Source organism: Odocoileus virginianus, chromosome 10, assembly GCF_023699985.2.
Source record: "Odocoileus virginianus isolate 20LAN1187 ecotype Illinois chromosome 10, Ovbor_1.2, whole genome shotgun sequence".
NCBI lineage: Eukaryota > Metazoa > Chordata > Mammalia > Artiodactyla > Cervidae > Odocoileus > Odocoileus virginianus.
The window spans coordinates 33,092,204-33,113,023 of NC_069683.1; the positions used below are offsets into that span (position 1 = coordinate 33,092,204).

General features: G+C 46.0%; 1 protein-coding gene across 5 annotated transcripts in view; it reads right to left on the reverse strand.

The window, feature by feature from the left end:
* SCUBE2 (signal peptide, CUB domain and EGF like domain containing 2) overlaps window positions 1-17,990 on the reverse strand; it is a 67,369-nt gene extending 49,379 nt beyond the window's left edge. For 2 of the 5 annotated variants that reach the window (XM_070473366.1, XM_070473364.1), the window contains exons 1-4: window positions 17,768-17,989; window positions 16,520-16,642; window positions 9,775-9,900; window positions 4,463-4,597 (exon numbers count right to left, since the gene is read on the reverse strand). In XM_070473366.1, coding sequence (XP_070329467.1) covers window positions 4,463-4,597; window positions 9,775-9,900; window positions 16,520-16,642; window positions 17,768-17,879 — 496 coding nt within the window. In that variant the 5' untranslated portion in view covers window positions 17,880-17,989. Of the gene's footprint in view, window positions 1-4,462; window positions 4,598-9,774; window positions 9,901-16,519; window positions 16,643-17,767 lie in introns of all 5 variants that reach the window. The other 3 variants (XM_070473367.1, XM_070473368.1, XM_070473365.1) reach the window with 3 other exon arrangements.
* Window positions 17,991-20,820: the final 2,830 nt, after the last annotated feature.

The window sequence follows — 20,820 nt, forward strand, 5'->3', positions numbered from 1 at the left end:
GATCCTGCAACCTCCTAGCACTCTGCAGGAACTGTTATCATACCCAAGAGCATTCTCAAAACCTCTCCCTGGTTTGCACAACATTAATAGGCATGTCATATCTTTTTTGCCTGTTCATACTGTTCATGGCGTTCAGTGAGAGACTATTTTCTCGGGCCCCAAAATCACTGCAGATGGTAACCACAGCCATGAAATTAAAAGATGCCTTCTCCTTGGAAGAAAAGCTATGACCAACTTAGACAGCATATTAAAAAGCAGAGACATTAATTTATCGACAAAGGTCCATCTAGTCAAAGCTATGGTTTTTCCAGTAGTCATGTATGGATGTGGGAATTGGACCATAAAGAAAGCTGAGCACCGAAGTATTTATGAACTGTGGTGTTGGAGAAGACTCTTGAGAGTCCCTTGGACTGCAAGGAGATCCAACCAATCAACCCTAAAGGAAATCATTCCCGAATATTCATTGGAAGGACTGATGCTGAAGCTGAAGCTCCAATACTTTGGCCACCTGATGCAAAGAACTGACTCACTAGAAAAGACCCTGATTCTGGGAAAGATTGAAGGCAGGAGGAGAAGGGGCCAACAGAGGATGAGATGGTTGGGTAGCATCACCGACTAGATGGGCATCAGTTTGAGCAAGCTCCAGGAGTCCATGATGGCCAGGGAAGCCTGGAGTGCTGCAGCCCATTGGATTGCAAAGAGTTGGACATGACTGAGGACTGAACTTAACTAAATAGGTATGTATTCATATGATGCTTTTTTGCATTTGTGCAATGTAACTCTAAAACATTTTTAAGAGTAGGGATTTTGTTCTCATTGATTCTCCGCTGACAAGACATTGTCAACACTGGAAGTGGCACTCTTTTAACATGAGTACAAAAAGCTTTCATTCGACTTCTCCAGGATCCAATACTGCTCTGTATTGTGCCCCTAAAACCTTAGCCAGTTGGTTCTAATGAAGTCAAAAGTCATTTCTCTCCAATTCTCACCATGGGACCCATGGATTTATGCTTAACAGGAATGATTGTTTTAATTCAAACAGATGTCATTTCTATTCCAAAAGAGAGGGCAAGAGCTAATACATCCCACATTCTCTTAAAACCTTCTTGTTTTTTATCTGACAGTTATGAGCTGTTTGAGCTCCAGCACTCAATCTGCTGGAAGTGGTTGGGATCCATTCACCCGTGCCAAGGGCTGCTGTCAATTAACACAGAAAGAGGCTTGCACCGGGTCGGAGGGGAGCTCTCTCTTGGCTTGGGCTAGTGATTTCTGAAGACAGTATTTGCTCCCAGTACTAAGATGGCACGGGAGGTGGGAGATGCCTCCAGGAAGCGTCCTGTCCTCCTAAGAATTACATTACAGTTGTTCTTGGATTAGCAGGGCATTGACAATAACAGGCTCCAGGAGCACCTAGGGCTAAACGTAACAGTGCCCAAGAAAAGGCAGCAGTAGAAACATCCTTTTCCTTCCCTACGGGAGACTATCCTCCACATCTCATGCCGGCTGCTTCCCGATGTTTCTGATGCTGGGCTGCACAAGATGGTTCCCAGGGTTGGGAGTAGGGGGATGCACCCCAAAGTACACTCCCATACAAATCAACTGCTGCTGCTTCTTTTTCTTTTTCATTCTGTTTACAAGTCTGTTAAGATGTTTGCAAAGTGACCTTTACTGCTTCTCAGAGCAATTCATTTGCACAAGAAATATTTTGTAAGAACTGACTGTGCACCAGATACCATGGGGATGCACAAAGAAGCTGCCCCCTGATGTCACATCAGATCAAGCAAGACCTAAAGTTACCAGAAGACACTGAAAGTTTAAATGACTCTGGAAATGCTAAGGGCTTTTTAAGAGGGGCCCGCGAAGCTTTTCAGAGTACCCTGACCCAAAACAAGGCCACTGCTAGGGCAGGCAGATGGACTGGTCCAAACTGGGGGAGCCAGCTAGGGTCCTGGCTGTCCCAGAAACTGCCTGGACAGTTATGTTTAGGATTGTTCGTTCACCAGGAAGGAAACAGCTCAGAAACCTGAGAAATATCCCATTCTGGGGGACCCCTGGCCCAGGGTCTCACTGAAGTATATTATTGGGAACTGAATAAAAATAAGCCTTGCAAATAGGGCAAGAAAAGGAAGAAACAGACCCTCCTAACAGCACAGCCCCTTACTCACTAACCTGCCACCTTGCCCACTACTCTAAAAAGGCAGTGGTACAAACATCTAGAAATATTCTCAGAGAGGACAAAACAAAAGAGGAATGCTCATTTTGAGAGCCTGAGCACCCATGAATAGGGACAAAGGCAGGCTGGGGCCGTGTCTCTCTCTCCAGCCTACCCCCATTACATGGGTGAAAACACACAGTCTCTTTACCAGAACTTTGGGGTCTCTAAGGATGAAAAAAAAAACACAAATAGCTTGAGTTTCTCTTGGAATTAACTAGTATGATCCCTTATATTAAAGAACATTTAGTATATAATTATTAATAACATTGGCGACTCTAGAAAATATTAGCTTGCAGTATTTCTTTCAACCATTTTTAAAGGATCAGCTGTGGGTTTTAAAGTCTATTTTAATATAGATTCTAAGAGTTTAACATGCACTTCAAGGAGGGCATCCTAGAGGAATACTGTTTACAGCTGGCTCTATTTGGAGAGTTAAAACCCTACAATGGAAGTGGGCAGCTGCAAGCGGCTCTAATCTGTGGGCTCACGCCACCGCGAATTCACCCAGCATCCAGGTTAAAACACAACAGAAAACCACAGAGTGCTTCCAGACCACAACCCCAATAGCTGGACTTGGGTTTTAGCCCCAAACAAATATGCTCATTTTAAATACTCTTCAGGGGTTCTAAGAATGTCTGAATCGTAAAGAATTTAGAAAACACAGATTGTGGAAAGGAACTGCTCTTATGGTCTTGCATCTGAGGAGCCTGTGTCTGTGATCAGTCTGGGGGACTTGGGGACAGGAGAAGGGGCTGAATCACTTTGGAGGAGCAAGGGTGAGAGAAGGTCTTAATCACTGCCAGTGGCTTCACGAGAGGTGGGGCCCATACTGGGGGTGTTCAAGCACAGCTCTGCCTACAGGACCACGAGCTCTATCTATCTCCCCGCCACCTGAAGACGAAGCCAGAGGGACTTTCCAGGAAGCAGCTTTGAGCAGCCAGAGGGGAGGGGCCCTGAGATCAGGATCATTCTCGTGCTGCTGGCATCTTAATTCAGCCTCAGACCCGAGGCACAGCTCAAGGGACAGTGCAAAGAACCCCTCAGGAAAATGAAAATCAAACCTGCTACTGAGTCAAGGGCCACGCCTGCACGAGCTAAGAGATCATCTGATGAGAGCCAGGGGCTATGAGTAACCAGCTCACACTCTGACAGCAAGCAGCAGGGGGATAAGAGCATCCGACTCCCCGTTTCTCTGACTCCTCTTCTTAACACCCAAACAGGCCTGCTGGTGAGGGCTAAGGAAGGAGCCATCATTCTTGGAAAATGAGGCAAAAATCATCTTCCACAAAGAAGCCCTTGAAAAATCACTAAAACCACCACAATTAAAATAATAAATCTGTAAATCCTGAGATTAAATAGTAGAAAAACTATTAGAAAATAGTAGAAAATCACTTCATTTTAACTTATGAGGCTGAACAAGCAGCACAAAGGAGTTATCAGTCTAGTGTTTAGGGCACTTCCCTTAAAAACAGGCACGGGCAACCATGGGAGACATACAGCCATCAAAGTGTGGGTCTTTGGCTTAAGAAAGAGCACGGAAGAATTAAAAGCACATCACTGACTTAAAATGGTTGATTGGCCACAAGAACTTAATGCCTCTCCCTCCCGAGAATCCACTGAACTAACAGAAAAATAAAATAGGTATAAACACAAAGCAGAGAGAACGAAAGCCATCAGAGGAGAGGAGTTTTCTGCAAATTTATGGCAAAACGGTGAACGGCAATACGGGTGAAGGCAACCCTAAAATAGAGCCCCCCGCAGCCTGGGGAAGGGGCCCACCTGCCCCCTGGAATCCCAGAGGTCAGAGTCCAAAAATAGAAAATACAGGGAAGGCCCACTCTTGCTGAAAACAGGGCAGTTTACTGAGTCTCCACAGGAAGGCTCCAGCCCCCTCCCTCCCTCCTCACTAAGAGCAGGCTCACACTTGGTGCTGTGATTTGCAGCACCTTCTTCAAAAACTTGGCAGATCATCATTTCTCCTAAGACATCGTCATGTTTGAAATGTGCTCTATTTAGAGATTAGAATCAGCAACTGTGAGAGTCTGAAGAGACCTCGGAACTCACCCAGACCAACCCCCTCACTTTGCCAGGTGAGGAAGGTGAAGCTGAAATACCCTGCCCACTCCTCCTCAGGCCTCCAGGCTTGATGCATGGTGTGCTTTCCCTCTAGAGTCTCTTGGGGGGTAGGGGGACTCTCAGATGTGGCCCTGCCCCTCTCCCCGCCTCCCCCCAGCCGAGCAGAGCTACCTTCTGAGCGGTGAATGCACGTGTGCTGATTGTCACTCAGGAGAAAGCCCTCCTTGCAGCGGCACTCGTAGCTCCCCATGGCGTTGACGCAGGTGTGCTGGCAGCCACCGTTGCTCTCCAGGCACTCGTCCACATCTGCAGGGGGAGAAGGCTGAGCCTTTGCCTGTGGGGCTGCTTCACACACACTCCCAGCCCCCACCCCCCTCCCCACCCCACTGCCCAGCAGCCCAGGGGCTCCTGCTAAGCAGAGAGGAGGTCCCTCTTCAGGACCCTGTGTCACAGAAGCTCTCAGAATGGAAGCCAGTGGGACTGCAGGTAATTAACTCCAGCCCTCACAGGTCTGTGGCTCCCTTAGATAGGCCCTCCACCTGGACACAAGGTAATCAGTCCAGTAAGTATTTACCTTCTCTTTCCAAAGCTCAGTGCTAGAGGAGACAATAAAACAGACGAGTAAGATGCAATTCCCTGGCTCTAGGAGCATCCCCTTCAGCAAAGGAAAAGAGACACTGTACTAGTAATGGTGAGGTAAGGTAAATGGTGGTACAGAGGACGGAGGTCACATCTGGCTGTGGGTATCAGGATGGGTTCTTTGGAAAAGCTGATGAAGGCATAAGCCTTGCAGTCTTTCTTCAATGAGAAATCAGGAGAAGGGACTGGAGGCAGAAGAAAGGGCATGCGTGTAGCAGGAAGGCTGGGGGACATGGAGTCTGTTCAAATAACTGTGGGTCATTCAATTTGACTGAAGCATGGTACAGGTAGGGAAGTTACAGGAGACAGAACTGGGGAAAAAAATTGGGGTCACACTGAAGAAGACCTTAAATACCAGGCGAAGAAGTTCCTACTTCACCAGAGAGGCAACTGGAAATCACAGGAGCTGGGATGACAACAGTCAGCCCCTCATGTTGGGAAGGCTAAGACAGCACTGGGGGAAGGACACAGGGAAGGGAAGAATTGAAACCTGGGAGTCCAGCTTCAACCATGTGCCTGAAATAGCCATGGCTGGTGCCAGAGGGGACCTGACCTGGGCCCTGGCAGTGGGGATGCCTGTTGCTGTTCAGTCACTCAGTCGTGTCCAACTCTCTGCGACCCCATGGACTGCAGCACGTCAGGCTTCCCTGTCCTTCACTATCTGCTGGAGTTTGCTTAAACTCATGCCCACTGAGTTGGTGACCTAAAGGAAATCAACCCTGAATATTCACTGGAAGGACTGATGCTGAAGCTCCAATACTTTAGCTGCCTGATGCGAAAAGTCAACTCACTGGAAAAGACCCTGATGCTGGGAAAGATTGAGGGCAGGAGGAGAAGGGGACAACAGAGGGGATGCCTAGGATGGAAGAAATAAAAGAGAACTGTGGACAAGGTGTCATGTGGACATAGGGTGAGGTGGCTGAGAAACATGAGGAGGAACTGGGGCTGGAGATTGGTTGGTCCCCAGCAGGGCAGGGAGGTGATACATGTGAGATGCTGACATCCAGGGCTAGATCCAGTAGGCTGTGGGAAACCTGAGCCTGGTGTGAAGACAGCTCTGAAAACCACTTACTTGTGGTGTCCTGATAAAATGCTGGAGGCAGCTGAGAAAGTCAAACACAGGAGTGTAGGCAGGGAAAAAGGAAAGGAGAGAGAGGAGATGGCCAGAGGAAGAATCTGGAGAATACTGAGGGTAGCAGGATGAGAGAGCAGGAGCCCCAATAAAGAAGGCATCAGCATGGAGGGAGGGAGCCTTGCCCCAGTGCTATGGCCCCAGGGCAAGGCTAGAGGACCTTTCTTCCACTGAGTCACACATACTCCTGTACACGGCTCCATCAATGCACTTACTGCTATGCATTCTCAAAATCTTTTTTTTAATTTGTACCTTTTGACTCCTCAAAATTGTTTATTTATCCATCTCCACTAGATTGCAAACTCCTTGAAGACAGATTTTTTTTAAAAGTATATTTAGCATAGCCCTGTAACCTGCAGGCACATATTAACTCTTCAATGCATGAACAAACAAGAAGAAGAGCATAGCATCATCAGAGCTAAAGAAGAGGAAACTTCCAGAAACATCTCAGGTCTGATAGAGGCTCGAGGAGAAGGCTAATGTAAAAAGCTATTTATTTTCTCCAGCCCTGATTTCCCATGTGCCTATCACTAGCTCCTGAGGGCATCTGTAACAAGAACATTCACATTTAAATATCTGTTATCTGGTTTCAAGCTTCAGATCTCACAGTCATCCATCCTCCCACACTACCCAGCAGATGCCTTTCTAAACTGATGGGACTCCAGCCATCCCCTGAAGCCTAACAAACTTGCCCTTCTCCGTGCCAAAGGGTTAAGGGAGCACATTCCGGAGGGTGAGAGACGCTGGGACACACCTGGCCCGGCTGTTCCTGCCGAGAGGACCAGGGTGAGCAGGAGCAATCTGCCTCTCTGGACACCCGCACCTGGCCCGGCTCTGAGTTGCCCCACCCTACCCCATGCTTCACCCACTATTCCTTTTCTCCAAAGCAATCAGAAATTATCAAGCTGGATGATGCACTCAGATTAAAGTGAAAGTCGCTCAGTCGTGTCCAACTCTACGCAACCCCACGGGCTACACAGTCCGTGGAATTCTCCAGGCCAGAATACTAGAGTAGGTAGTCTTTCCCTTCTCCAGGGCATCTTCCCAACCCAGGGATCGAACCCAGGTCTCCCACATTGCAGGTGGATTCTTTACCAGCTGAGCCACAACGGAAGCCCAAGAACACTGGAGTAGGTTGCCTTTCCATTCTCCAGGGCATCTTCCCAACCCAGGGATCGAACCCAGGTCTGCCGCACTGCAGTTGGATTCTTTACCAACTGAGCTATCAGGGAATGAATGAATACAAACGTTCACGTGCACACTAGGCTGGTGAAGTTTCTGCAGAGCATAAAGCAGTGTTTCACAACCTGGCTGCAGGTTAGAACGCTGATATCCAGACCACACTGGTCTAACTAGCCTTGGATGAGACCTGGTGTCATTTTAAACTTCTCAAGTGATGTTAATAGGCTACAAGACCTAGTAGCTATTCCGTGCTCCCAGATATTCAATAAACAGAAATGGAATTCAGGTGGGGTGAGCTGTCTGGAAGAGCTACATTTTGTTTTTCAGGCTCACAGGCACCCAAGATCCTGGAGCAAGCTGGGTAGAGAGCCAGAACTCAGTGCTGTTTGTCCTCTGCATATCCTGGCTCATATATGGGCAGCTGGCGTAAGGTCAGGGGCTGAGGAGAGGTAGGGGCCATCCAAGAGAACACAGGAAACTGCCACTCCTAAATTTTGATACTAAGCTCCTTTCCTGTCACAAAATGCTTCTGCTCTTTTGAGTCCAAATGGCAGAGAGGTTTCTCTGTGTGCTGGCCCCGCTCTTCACATATCACTGTACTTCCTCTCGCCTTCCGTTTCATGGAATCCTGAGCCCCTTCAGAGGTACTCAGGATGCTCAGGGCCTTTCTGCAAGGCAGACTCTTGCTACCAAACCCAGAAAGAGACCCCAGAGAGGGGGAAATGGAAACAGTCTGCTGAAATATCTGAGTTAGCAGCCAGGCAAGGAAGGACTTGGGGCCTCGGGATTTCTGAGCAGGCTTTTAAACTCCAAATGACCCCACCCAAGGTCCTTAGACCTTAACTCCTGGATGGTTCTGCGTGTTGTTCTTTAGAAGTTCACACGTCCCCCAGGCTGTGAGTTTGGGCACAACTGTGATCAATGGGTCTTCCATCAACTACAGATCCTTAACATGCCATTGGCTAATCAAAAGGAAATAAGTGATTTCCCCCAGAAAATGTTTGTTTTTTTTAAACATACTATAAATTACACACTAAATATAATTTCTTTTTTTTTCTTTTTAGTTTTTAATTAATATCAATTTATTGCTGCTCTCAGGATTGTGTCTCTAATGTGTCTTTTTGTGGTGCTGATGACCTAGAAAGTTGCAGAGGGGTTAGTGACTCCCAGCCCTCAATCTCTTCTCCCTGAGAGCTGCAGGCTTGGAAGGCCAAGTGGTCTAACCAGTGCTGGACCTCTCATACCACACACAGGCAGGAAGGGAATGAGTCAACATCAGGATGGGGCTCCAGGTGACATGACAAAGGTTATATCAGGCCTGAGTCCCAAATACTCTCCTTCCCCCAACACTCAAAATATAAGTTCAGCCTATACTCACTTAGTGACTTTTATGGCTTCCCCAGTGGCTCAGTCAGTAAAGAAACTGCCTGCAGTACAGTAGACTGCCTGTAATGCAGGATACAGACACCGGTTTGATCCCTGGGTTGGGAAGATCCCCTAGAGAAGGAAATGGCAACTCACTCCAGCATTCTTGCCTGGGAAATCCCACGGACAGAGGAGCCTGGCAGGCTACAATCCACGGGATCATGGGATCAAAGAGTCAGACTTAACTTAGTGACTAAGTCACCACCACCACCATGCTCATCTCAAAGCATTTGATCAAGTGGCCATTTCCGCTGCATAGCAAGGGAGCATCTGAATTAGCTGTCCCTGTAGAGGTGGGGCCTGGCTCAAGCTTCTCTTGGTTAGCCAAATAGACATCAGTGGGTCAACCACACGAAGGATTGATGCCAAAAGAATCTGATGTCCTCTGAGTCCCATGATGTCCTTCTGTACCACTGCTAACATCAGCCTTCAAGTGCAAATAGGCCATAAACACTTTCCTTCAGGTGTGCCACATCTTCTAAGACCATCCAACATTCAGCCCTATCCACTGCTTGCTATTTTTAAATTGTTTTATTCCTAGCATAAGGAACCAATGTAAACAATGCTCTTTGCAGTTCCTAACTCAGAGACTGAAACTCTAACAGATGTTTTTGGTTTGTGGGGTACTAGGAGGATGTTAATGGAAGGTTTCTGTTTGAATTTCTCTCTCTTTTAAGAAAAAAGAGGGGAGTCTGTCTGGCTGAGATCCAAGCACACATGTGGAATATTTACGACAAATAGTTTTACATGATTCTGGAATAGAGATATTTACAGGATTAAAGAAATAGCTTTAAGTCAAGACCCTTTTAACAGGAGACTAAAGATCTTAAAAGTAACAAGTCAATGCCAGAAAGTCAATAAGTACTAATGACAATATCCACCCACCTCCTTGGGCAATGGAGGGTTTATATTATGAATGACCACATAAAAACTAAAATACTTACCCTGGTTTTCTATTAGGGAGCATGATTTCTGGGGAGCCAGAAAACACAAGTTTCTGATCCCAGTTTTCTTTTAATGAATATGTTTTTGTCAAAGAAAAGACAGGGGTGGGGTGCTAGAGAGGAGGTAAATGATAATTACCATCTCTACCCATTTTTCTTACCAAGACAATTATGACCATCATGAGCCAACATGAAGCCATCGAAACAAATGCAGCGATAATTGCCAGGAATATTCAGACAGTCATGGACACAGCCTCCATTGAGCTCATTTCCACATTCATCAATATCTGAGGAGCAAAACAGAAGTAAGCCACATAGGCACTATTGCTTTAGTGTGGAGAAATATATATTTACCTTTAAACCAGCCATCCCACCTCTAGGAATCTCCAACAACAGTAAAATTAATATACATAAGGTTATTCACTGCAGAATTTATAATTACAAAATACTAGGAAAAACCTAAATGTCCATAACAAGTAGTTTAAGAATTAAGGTACGTTTACTTGGTGGAATACTATGCAGCTGTTAAAAAGAAACAATAGGGAAAATCTCTACAAACTGATTTGGAGTGATTTTTAGAATATACTAATAGGTAAAAAAAAATCAAAATGCATAAGATTATTTGTCATATGTTATCTTCATGTAAAAAATAAGGAGATATAAATACACATAAAATTCCAATGTGCTTTTTTTTTTGCAAAATTAGCTTACTTTAAAATTTACATGGAAATGCAAAAGACTCAAGAGTTAAAAAGAAAACATAGTTGGAGGATTTTCACTTACTATAAAGCTACAGTTATCAAGACAGTGTGTGGTACTGGCATAGAGGCAGGCAAACAGATCACTAGAACAGAATCAAGAGTCTAGAAATAAACCTTGTATTTATGGTCACTTGACTTTAGACAAAAATGCTAAGGCAATTTATTGGGAGAAATGATAGTTTTTTTAACAAATGGTGCTGAGACAACTGGATATCCATATGAAAAAAAGATTCATTTAGGCCCTTATCTCATATCATACACAAAAGTCACAAAATGCATCAGAGACCTAAATGTAAGAGCTAGAACTAGAAAACTTTTAAGAGAAAAAATATAAAGGTTTTATGAGAAAATCTTTGAGATCTTCAGTTAGGTAAAGATTTTTTTAGATACAACATCATATATAACACAAAACACAAAATCCATAAATTTAAAAATTAATAAATTGGACTTTGTGGAAATTTTAAACTTTTACATTTCAAAAGATATCATTAAGAAAATGAAGAGAAGCCACAAATTGATAGATAATATTTGCAAATCACATACCTCATAAAAGACTCTTATAATTCAATAAGACAAACAACCCAATTTTAGAATGGGCAAGAGATCTGAATAGACATTTTACCAAAGACAATACACTGGCTCAGATGATAAAGAATCTGCCTGCATTGCAGGAGAACTAGCTTTGATCCCTGGTTTGGGAAGATCCACTGGAGAAGGAAACAGCAACACACTCCAGTATTCTTGCTTAGAGAAATCCATGGACAGAAGAGTCTGGTGGGCTACAATCCATGGGGTCACAAAGAGTTGGACACTACTGAGTGACTAACACTCTACTCCAACACAATAAGTACATTAAAAAAAAGTACATCATAATAAAAATAAATGGAAAAAAAATAAAAATAAAAAAAAGTACATCATTAGTTATTTGAGAAATTCAAATTATAATCATGAGATACCATTCCACACTCCCTAGACAGTTATAATAAAAAAAGACAGACAGGGACTTCTCCGGTGGTATAGTGGATAAGAATCTGCCTGCCAATGTAGGGACATGGGTTTGACCCCTGGTTTGGGAAGATCCCACATGACATAGGGCAACTAAGCCCGTGTGCTACAACTACTGAGCCCCTGTTCTGCAATTAATGAAGCCTGTGCGCCTACAGCCTCTGCTGAGCAACAAGAGAAGTCAACCACAACCAGAAGCCCACGCACCGAAACGAGAAAGGAGCCCCTACTCGCCGCAAACAGAGAAAGCCCACGCAAAGCAAAGAGGACCCAGCACAGCCAAAAATCAATAATGCATTTTTAAAAAGAAAGACAATGTCAAATGTTGGCAAGGTTGCAGAGAAATGGGAATCCTCATACATTGCTGATGGTAATAAGATGGCATAATAAGAGTAATAAGTCACTTTGGAAAGTTCCTTGGCAGTTTCTTAAAAGATTAAGCACAAATTTATCACATAATCCAAAGATTCTACTCCTGGATATATATCCAAGAGAAATGTCAAATCACGTGTACGTAAAGACTTGCAGGTGAATATTCACAGCAACACATGTATTTATAAGAGTCCAAAAGTGAAACAACCCAAACATCCATGAAATACTAGTTAACAATAAGAAGGAATGAAATATCATTACAGGATACAATATGGATGAACCTCAAAAACATTATGCTAAGCGAGAGGCCAAACACAAAAGACCATGTATTATATAATTCTATTTAGATGAAATGGTCACAAAGGCAAAACTACAGAAACAGGAAAATAAGTTAGCGGTTGCCTGGAACTGGGGCTGAAACAGAGACAAGGAAAATGTTTGAAGGCTATTAACGTGGTGATTGTACAATTCAACTAATCTACTCAAAATCACTGATTTGTACATTACTCAGAATTGGTGAATTTTATGCTATGTAAATTATAACTCAGTGAAGTAGTTAAAAAGAAAATACATATTCAGCTGCTTATTTGTACAAAAAAACATAGGAAGGAGAAACCAGAAAGAACAGAGATTGGTGACCCATGGCTTGTGGGAAATGGGGTGGAAATGAGGAATGCAAGCAGGATAGGAATAGGATGAGGGAGTAACAGTTCTCTGGTTTTTGTACAACTTTGACTCAGGACCATGGTGATGTTTAACATACACACACATCAAGCAGGAAGCAGAAGTGGGGACTGAGGGAAGATAAAAAATGGAATACAGAGAGAAACAAATGAATCCAAATGTACTATAAATGAATAACACAACCACACTGAAGGGGATGGGGAAGAAAAGTACTAGCCTAAGTAAATTCAAAAAATAGTGACTTGACTGGATATTGTAAGGTTGAAAACAAAAACGGTTGTAATATAAATACCATACCCTATTATTAAATCTGTTTTACCCACAGGATTATGGAGTAGCAATTCTGTATACACTTTATGTGTATATTGGGATTGAACAAACATACATATATTGCAAATAATGAGAGCCAGGCTTCTTACTATTAGAGAAAGAGGTTATAAATAAGCCAGGAGGGAGGTTAGAATAATCCTGTGATACTGCTTTGGAATCTGAAGTATCAGTGTAGCTCACTGTTTTTAAATATATAGAGAAATGCATAGATAAAAGAAATAAAAATAGATAAGTGTGTATGTGTGGGTTAGTATACATACATATATTTCCTAGCTCTGTCCACTGAGAGGGCCTAGGAGGAATGACATCCCAGTAACAATGAAAATATCAAGCATCCAGATCTTGGTTTCTGTACACCATTTCCCAATAAAAGGAAAACCAGGGCTCCTTGAAGAAGTGGTTGCTTCCAGGGCTAGGGAGGGGGAAATACAGGTTGAGGCTGGAGCATTTTGTGGTATCAGAAAATTAGGAATTTCTCAAAAAAGGATGGGGGCATGTCAACAGGACACAGGGGACCATGTGAAGGAGCTCCCGATGGCTAAAGTTGGAACAACTTGAGCCAAAAATAAATAACTATATAATTAAATAAATACCTGTGAGTCCATACTGGCATAACATACATAAACACATAAATCAACAAAAAAATAAATGGGAAATGAGGACAGAGCTTCCTTAGAGAAGCCCTATTAATAGATGTGCAAGGAACAAGAGAAATACAAAACTAGCAAGAGGCACACTTCACCGTAACAACTGATGCAGGCAAGATCCACAGTTAGATGCTAAAATCAGTGGACAAAAATTTGAGAACAAACAGGACATTCGCATAGGCCGAAAGTATCTGCTCCAAGATATAGCTCTGCTGAAATGGAAAAAAAAAGTAACTCTGAAGTGGAGAAACACAGAATATATCATTTTAACCAGGTGATCAAGATTAACATCTCCTGTAGTGGGACATGTTGACATCGTGTACCCCAGATGTGATGCAATGAAAAGCACACAAAAATAGTTCTGTAGTAGCCTTGCCAAAAGTTTCACTTTTGTATTATTAAAAATGCAGAATGAGAAAACAGGACATTCTCTTATCGTGTCTGTTCCTACCACATCACTTTGTATCGTGTGGAAACATAACAGCAACAAAAGAACTGAACAGCACTCATCCACGAGTCATTGTCAAGAAACACCAGGAAAGACTGAGGAACTGTCACAGACTGGAGGGGACAAGGAGACAAGTTAAATGTACTGTGGGACTTTGAGCTGGATTCCAGAAGGGAAAAAAACAGAACATGAGGGGAAAACTGGTGACATTTGAGTTAGTCTATATAGTTAATAATACTGTGCCAATGTTAATTTCCTGGTTTTAATACTCTACTGCAGTTATGTAAGTTGCTAACACTAGGGTAAAATAAGTAGTAGACATATGTAAAGAATTCTGCACTACTTTTGCAAATTTTCTGAAGTCTAAAATTATTTCAAAATAAAAAGTAAAAAAATAAATACAAAAGCCAAGTCTAGATTCATCCCTAGATGATTCAGTTCCTTAAACTGAGAAATAAGGACCATATAATGAATACTGACCACTGAAACATCCCCTCTCCAAAGTCTGGGACATAAGCAAAGATCATTTAGAATATAACATCCTTCACCTAAAGTCACCTCTGAATCACATTATTTTAAAAATACTCAGGTCCCATACTTTCATTTTTCCAACATTTTGGCAGAAGAAATTTGTAGAGGATAAAATTTTGTTCACTCTGAGCAAACCAGTTCCCATCGTTGAACTTAAATAGGGCCAAGTGACTGGTGATAATCACAATACCAATGACACCACAGACGGGCCCAAGAGGCTTAAAAACTAATAAGCCAGAAAGTACACATGAAGGAGTTACATCTTTGAATATCTGTATCTTTGAGTCTTTGCAATCCTCATTTTCTTTCCTTTCCCTTCTTGGAAGAAAGTTTCCACTTACGGATCCCCGTGCCAAGAAATCCAAACTAAACAGGGAGAGCCTTACTTGCTAGGTTTATAAATACTCCAAGTATTCAAAAGATCAGATCCTTCTAGGGTTCTGGTTGAAAATGACAGTACAAAGAATACATGCTCCCTGTTAACAATGATTACCTGTGGATAAAGGAATAGCAGGATCTTTACTTTTCTATTTCACACATTTTTGTATTGTTTTGTATTGATTTTTATAACAATAATCACAAATTATTTTTAAAACCAATTTAAAGGTGTAAGAGCAGCGATGCCAATCATTAATTCTTTTAAACTAAATAGCAAACTTTTCACTCTAAACTGTTAGTAATTCAATTTCAATTGTGATAAGCAAAACTCAACAGCTAAGAATCACCAAACTCTTGCCACTTGTCATTCAATATCATTTACTAAATATGTAGTTTATTCAAAAGAAACCATGGCATGGTTTCTACCCCCAGAAAGCATACAGTGATTGAAAGTCACAATGAAAAAGTGAACATTTTTATCCCCAAGCAGGATATGAACATATGTGAATTCCAATACTGTACATAGAATATTTAATACAGTGAGGATGTGGTATGGAGGAATTGACAGAGAAATGTTTCAGAGAGAGGTAGTCTTTTGGCCTCCCATGATGTAGGGCAGATAGAGAGATGGCCGTCTATCTCCAGGAAAAGATGAGCTTGAAGAAACGGAAGGGCTTCATGGATGGTCCACCAACCCCGCTTGCTATGAACCTGACCAGGAGCACATCTCTGATGTGAGAAGTGGGAGTTTTGTTCCTCATGCACAAAAGAGACTGTAAATAATAGGATTTCACACTCAACCAAAGAGGGATACCAGGAGCTGAGTGAACAGGAGAGATGTGAGGCCAGCAACGGAGCTGGAGTTTTATCTAACATTCTTTCACCTGCAGCCTAATTGTGCGAGCATGCCCACAATCCCTTTCCCAATTCCCGTGAGCCCCATGTCCTCATCAGTAACATGAGAGACAGGATTGCCTCAGAGCTCCCAGAAGAGCCCTGCCGGCTCCAACATGCTACAACTTCCATTCCCCAGAGCAGCCTGCTCCTGCGAGAGTCCACTCTACAGCCAGCTCCCAACTTCACAATACCTGACACGAGCTAATCCCCAGTGGCCCAGAACACAATATGGCAGAGTCCAGCCTTCAGGCTCCCAGATATGGCGCTCTAAGGGCTTAAAACATCCCTCCACATACACTTTTCCAGGGCTGAGGCAAACCTGCAGCTCCAAATGAGGCAGCCTCCTGGTGCAGCTCTAAAGCTTGGCAGGTCACAACACCAAACCGCCCAAAGTCATGGACAAGATGGAGTCACCAGCGCCTCAGGGGAGGGCGGAACTCGGGCACTCAGACTCTGGAGTGAGAGTACAAGCTGCCCCAGGGAGGTGAAGGATCAGCCCTGCTCTGGCAGGCATGGCTGTCTGATCAACACAGCTGTTCACTTTCTGCCCCCAAACTGAGTGGGACTGAAAGACACTACTAAAGCACCACTTTTCTTTGATAGAAGCTAGACAAAATGGCATTTCAGAGCCACAGGCAGATGAAACTGTATGATGAGCTCTGGGGAAAACCTGATGTTCCCAGTTTTTTAAGGATCTGAAATACATTTCAGAGACTGGGTGATGTGACCCAGGGTTGGGGTGGGAGGGTGGGAGTAGAAGCATTTTTACCAACACAAGTGGCCACTACAAGCGCTGAGGAGGTGGAAGGCTTCCCTCAGTGACCCACACACTACTGGTTACCAGGTCACTTACCCTCACACTGCCTGCCTTCCCCTTGGTAGCCAGGCCTGCAGGCGCACTTGTAGGAGGTGGGTGTGTTCTCACACAGGGCATTGATGTGGCAGTCATCTAGCCCCTGGGCACACTCGTCCACGTCTGCAAAAGAGTACAGCAACTCCTAGGGTGTCTCCCTAGATGACCTGGCCTTGGTCCCTCTCTAGCATCATCTCCCACCAGCCCACACCACCTCACATCTCACCATCTTGGAAGTCCTGGGATTGACATATGATTTCCAGGCCCCTGTTTCCAGGCACAGGCTGTTCTCTCTGACTGGGATGCCCTCTCTACACAGCTCAGACCCACCTCCACTAGGAAGTGTGCCAGGACCCCAGAGTGCAGGTGAGATGCCCCCCCAGGATGTGCTTGCATATCACATTGTCACTGCTTTCCTGCCTGTCTTGCCATCTAGACGGTTGATTACAGATTGGGTCTGTGTCCCTGAGGCCACGTAGTGCCCGGCACATGAGCAGGCAATGGTAAAGGCCTGCTGAAGGCAAGATCAAGGTGGCAAAGATGATCTGAGAAAATGAGCAGGGTCTGTCAGCTTTCTCAGGGTTTGCGATATGGGGGGACAGCTCGCCCTGGGCTCTGAGCCCTCCAACCAGGCAAAGTGGGAGTGGTGCCCCCACCCGCAGCCCCTCCCCGCGGCCCACCCTCTCAACCTGGAAACCCGCCTGGGCAGAAATATTTCCTTGGCTGATATCCCTCTAGCATGTGAACTAAAAACAAACGTTTTGAAAGTATTGCAAGGCCAATTCGTGCAGAACGGGGGGTCCCCGATTCTCCAAAAGCAGTTGTTCCACGGATAGAAACATTCCCAAAGCCCATCGGAGAACTTCCCAGCCCCGACCTCACCCTGGACCGCTGCCGGAGCCCTCAGTTTCCCCATCTCCGCAAAGGAGACTCCCAAGCCCTGCTCCCCCGCGCTCCGCCCGTGCGAGTATGACCAGCAGGCGCTCCACGCGGACCGGAGCGGGAACTGTCATCAGCCGCGGGTCTCAGGCCCGGCCGCGCACTCAGGCCCCGGCCTCTAACCCGCGCGGTGGCGGCGCCTCGGCCTGTCTAGCGGCTGGGGCCCCAGGAGAGCAGGGGCCACGCGGAGCCCCGCATCCGAGCCGCGACCCGCTCGTCCCGAGCGCCCCCTCCGCGAGGGGACCCAGCCCCTTCCCGGAGCCCGTCCCGCCCCGCGTGCCAGGTGCGTCCCCGCGGCCGGACACTCACCCTCCGGCGGCCCCGCGGCGCGGCCCCGGTCGGGCGGGACGGCCGCCGTCAGCAGTAGCGGCAGCAGCAGCGCCGGGGCAGCCCTAGGGCAGCCGCGGCCCGCGACACCCATGGCAGGCGCGGCGGCTGCGGGCACAGGCAGGGGAGCGCGGGCGGCGAGCGCGGCGGCGGCTCCGGGAGGTGTGTGCGGGCGCCCTGCCCGCCGCGCTCTGACACCCCCAGCCCGGCCCCGCCCGGCCCCCGAGCCCCGGCCTCATTTTCACACGGTCCTCCCCGGGCCGCCCCTCCCGGCCCCCTCCCTCTCTCGCGCGGTCCGGGCGGAGGGGGCGCGGCCGCAGAGGCCGGAGGGCGGCTGTCAGCGGGGCGGGGGCGGGCCCCGAGTTCCCGGCGCAGGCCCCCCGCCCCAAACCCGCCGCTCCCGCACCGCCGCCGCGCTCCGCCCGTTCGCGGTGTCCTCCAACTTGACCCGGTCCCTCTTGTGAGGACAAATAGCAGTTTTGGCCTGAAATATTCGGACAAGGGGCACCCGGAAAGTGTCCCGTGTAGCTCAGAGTCCTATAGTCCCCAAACCCCGACGCCACCTACGGGACTTGCCCTTCTCTCTGCTTAGGAGGGGAATGTGGATGGAATGAAAGTGACTCCGCGCCCTTCGGAGCCTCAGAAGAGCTCGCTGGACAGTGGGACCCTAGCTTCTCTGCTCACCTCAGCAGGCACTCTGTCTACACCCTTCTCCGTTCTGCCCAACCCAGGACTTCTCTGATCCCCTGGCCCAAAGTCCTCGGAGGACAGTGGCCCACTCCCCGCCGCCACCCCCTCCCCACACTCTGCTGAGACTGTCCCTCTCTGGCACGATGCTGGGCCCAGAATCATAACAGAAAATGTTCATTTCATTGAAAAGTGGTTAAATGTATTCCCTAAAGTGAAGGGAAAAGGGACCAGAAGGTCAAGGATGAGCCACCAGGTACAAGAGACAGCCCAACAGGGACACAAGTGGTATGTAAGTCCACCTGAGCTAATAAACATAAGTTCTGACCAGCTGCATGTAGGAGGCAGTGCTTGTCACCTGGCCCTCCAAGCAAGACATCCTTACAAGAGAACACACCTGCACAGGGCCCTCCCACACAGTCCTAGGCACAGGAGACGGGCGCTCATGATGAGTAGCGTCAGCATGGCTCCAGGAGCAAAGGGAGCAGCAATTCCCAGATGCAGCAAAACACCATACTCAGGGATTTCAGTGTTCTTTGAGCTTCTCTGTATTTATTAAATTTTCTCCCGTGAGTATATGCGTATATACATATGTGTATGTCTGTGTGTGTATGTGTGTGTGTGTGTGTGTGTATATGTATATATATATATATTTTTTTTTTTTCATTCCTTTGATAATCAGAAAAAAATAAACATCACAAAAATCCCCACCTAGCTCTGGCACAAAAACATGTCTCTCCCGCTCAGCACCTCTCCTCCACTGCCTCTGCCCCGCCCATCCCCACAACTCCCAGGATGAGACGGCCTCTTCACCTCTTCCTTCCTAGTTCTAGAGCTGCTGTCCGATGGAGAATCTGAGAAAATAATTTTTCTGTGGTTGTTTTTCTTTTGACCTTTTCATCCCCAGCTAAGGCAAGCAGGTTGCATCCCTTCTTCTATCTTTCCCCCATCCCTCCCACTCCCTTTTGTTTGGTGCTGAGAGAGACACTCAGCTATTTCTAGTCATAAGGGTGGTTTTTTACACATTTGTAAATCTTCACTTAGTGAAACATTCTCTCCGCCTTTGTCTTTGTGTCCTTAACGGTAGCCATAAATTACCGCCTTCTTTTTCTCTCCAGCTGCATCAGGCTTCATTGCTTTTGAAATGATCAAAGTTATCTTCTTTGAAAATCCAACTAGAAACTGCCCATTGTGTGGCACAGACCTCGTTAGCTCCAGTCAAAGCATATAAATACATAAAGCTGCCCATTAAACTCTATGGGAGCCTCCTCCAGTCCTTGTGCCTGGTAAGAAATAAGACGCACTGTTCTTTCCCTTCACCATTTCCCCAAGTTTATATGTCAGTAAGAATACAAATTAATTATAAGACCCAATGCTTCTTTGCCTAAGAGAGTCAGTTTTCCCTCGTGTCTCCTGGAAAAGTTTACTACTGGCACAGATCTCCAAAAATGTTGTGAATCCTATTTTCTTTGCCTGAACTTCCATACAAACGTTCTTTCAGCTGGTCAGCTCACAGATTCCTGGGCAAACTTTCTGACGCTTCAGATTAAAGTCGATACGGTTTTCAACTGGGAATTTCCATAGGGGAAAGGCTTCAGGGGAAATTTGTGCTTAAATGTCAATGTTTTCGGTGTCCCAACGTCAAGGGTGACTTGGTGGGCCCCGAGGTAGCTGCTGTCTGCCCTCCATTGTCTCACTGAGGTCCCCACACTGTCCGTGGACTAAGGCTGTTCCTCCTCCTCATCTCCCTCAGTCTAAGAGGCTGTGAACCAGACGGGAGGGGAGAGAGAACCCAGCCAGCCTTGTCCCACTGGTTTGGGCTTCTGGCACTAGGACTGTGGAAGTGAAAACTGTGAGTGCCCCTGAACTGCATATGGCTGGGGTAAACTCTGCATTCACTGGACACCTTTCGATGCCCACTTTTTTGACTCTTCAGCAGCTTTTGGAAACTCCTTTTAGAAAGTCTCCCTCCCTTGGGTTTTCGTGGCAGCAGGCAAGCTCGTGATTTTCCAGCCTCTCAGGAATTACCTTCTCAGTCATCTTTTTGAGATCCCCTTTCAACACCCTCTCCCCAATGGTTCATTCATTCACTTGTTTCTATAATAGAAGTCTCCCTTTAGCTTCAGTTCCGTGCATTTATCTCCAGCTATCTACTGGATGCCCATACCTTGATCACCCACAGGTCCCTCAGATTCAAGATGTTCAAAATGGAGTTCATCTTCTTCCTCAAACCTGCTCCTTATCAAGTGCTTCCTCTTGATAGCACATGATAGAAAGGCACCATCATGCTGCCAACACTAGGTCAGAGACCTGTCATTCACACCAGAGTCCATTTTCTCTCTTCCCAC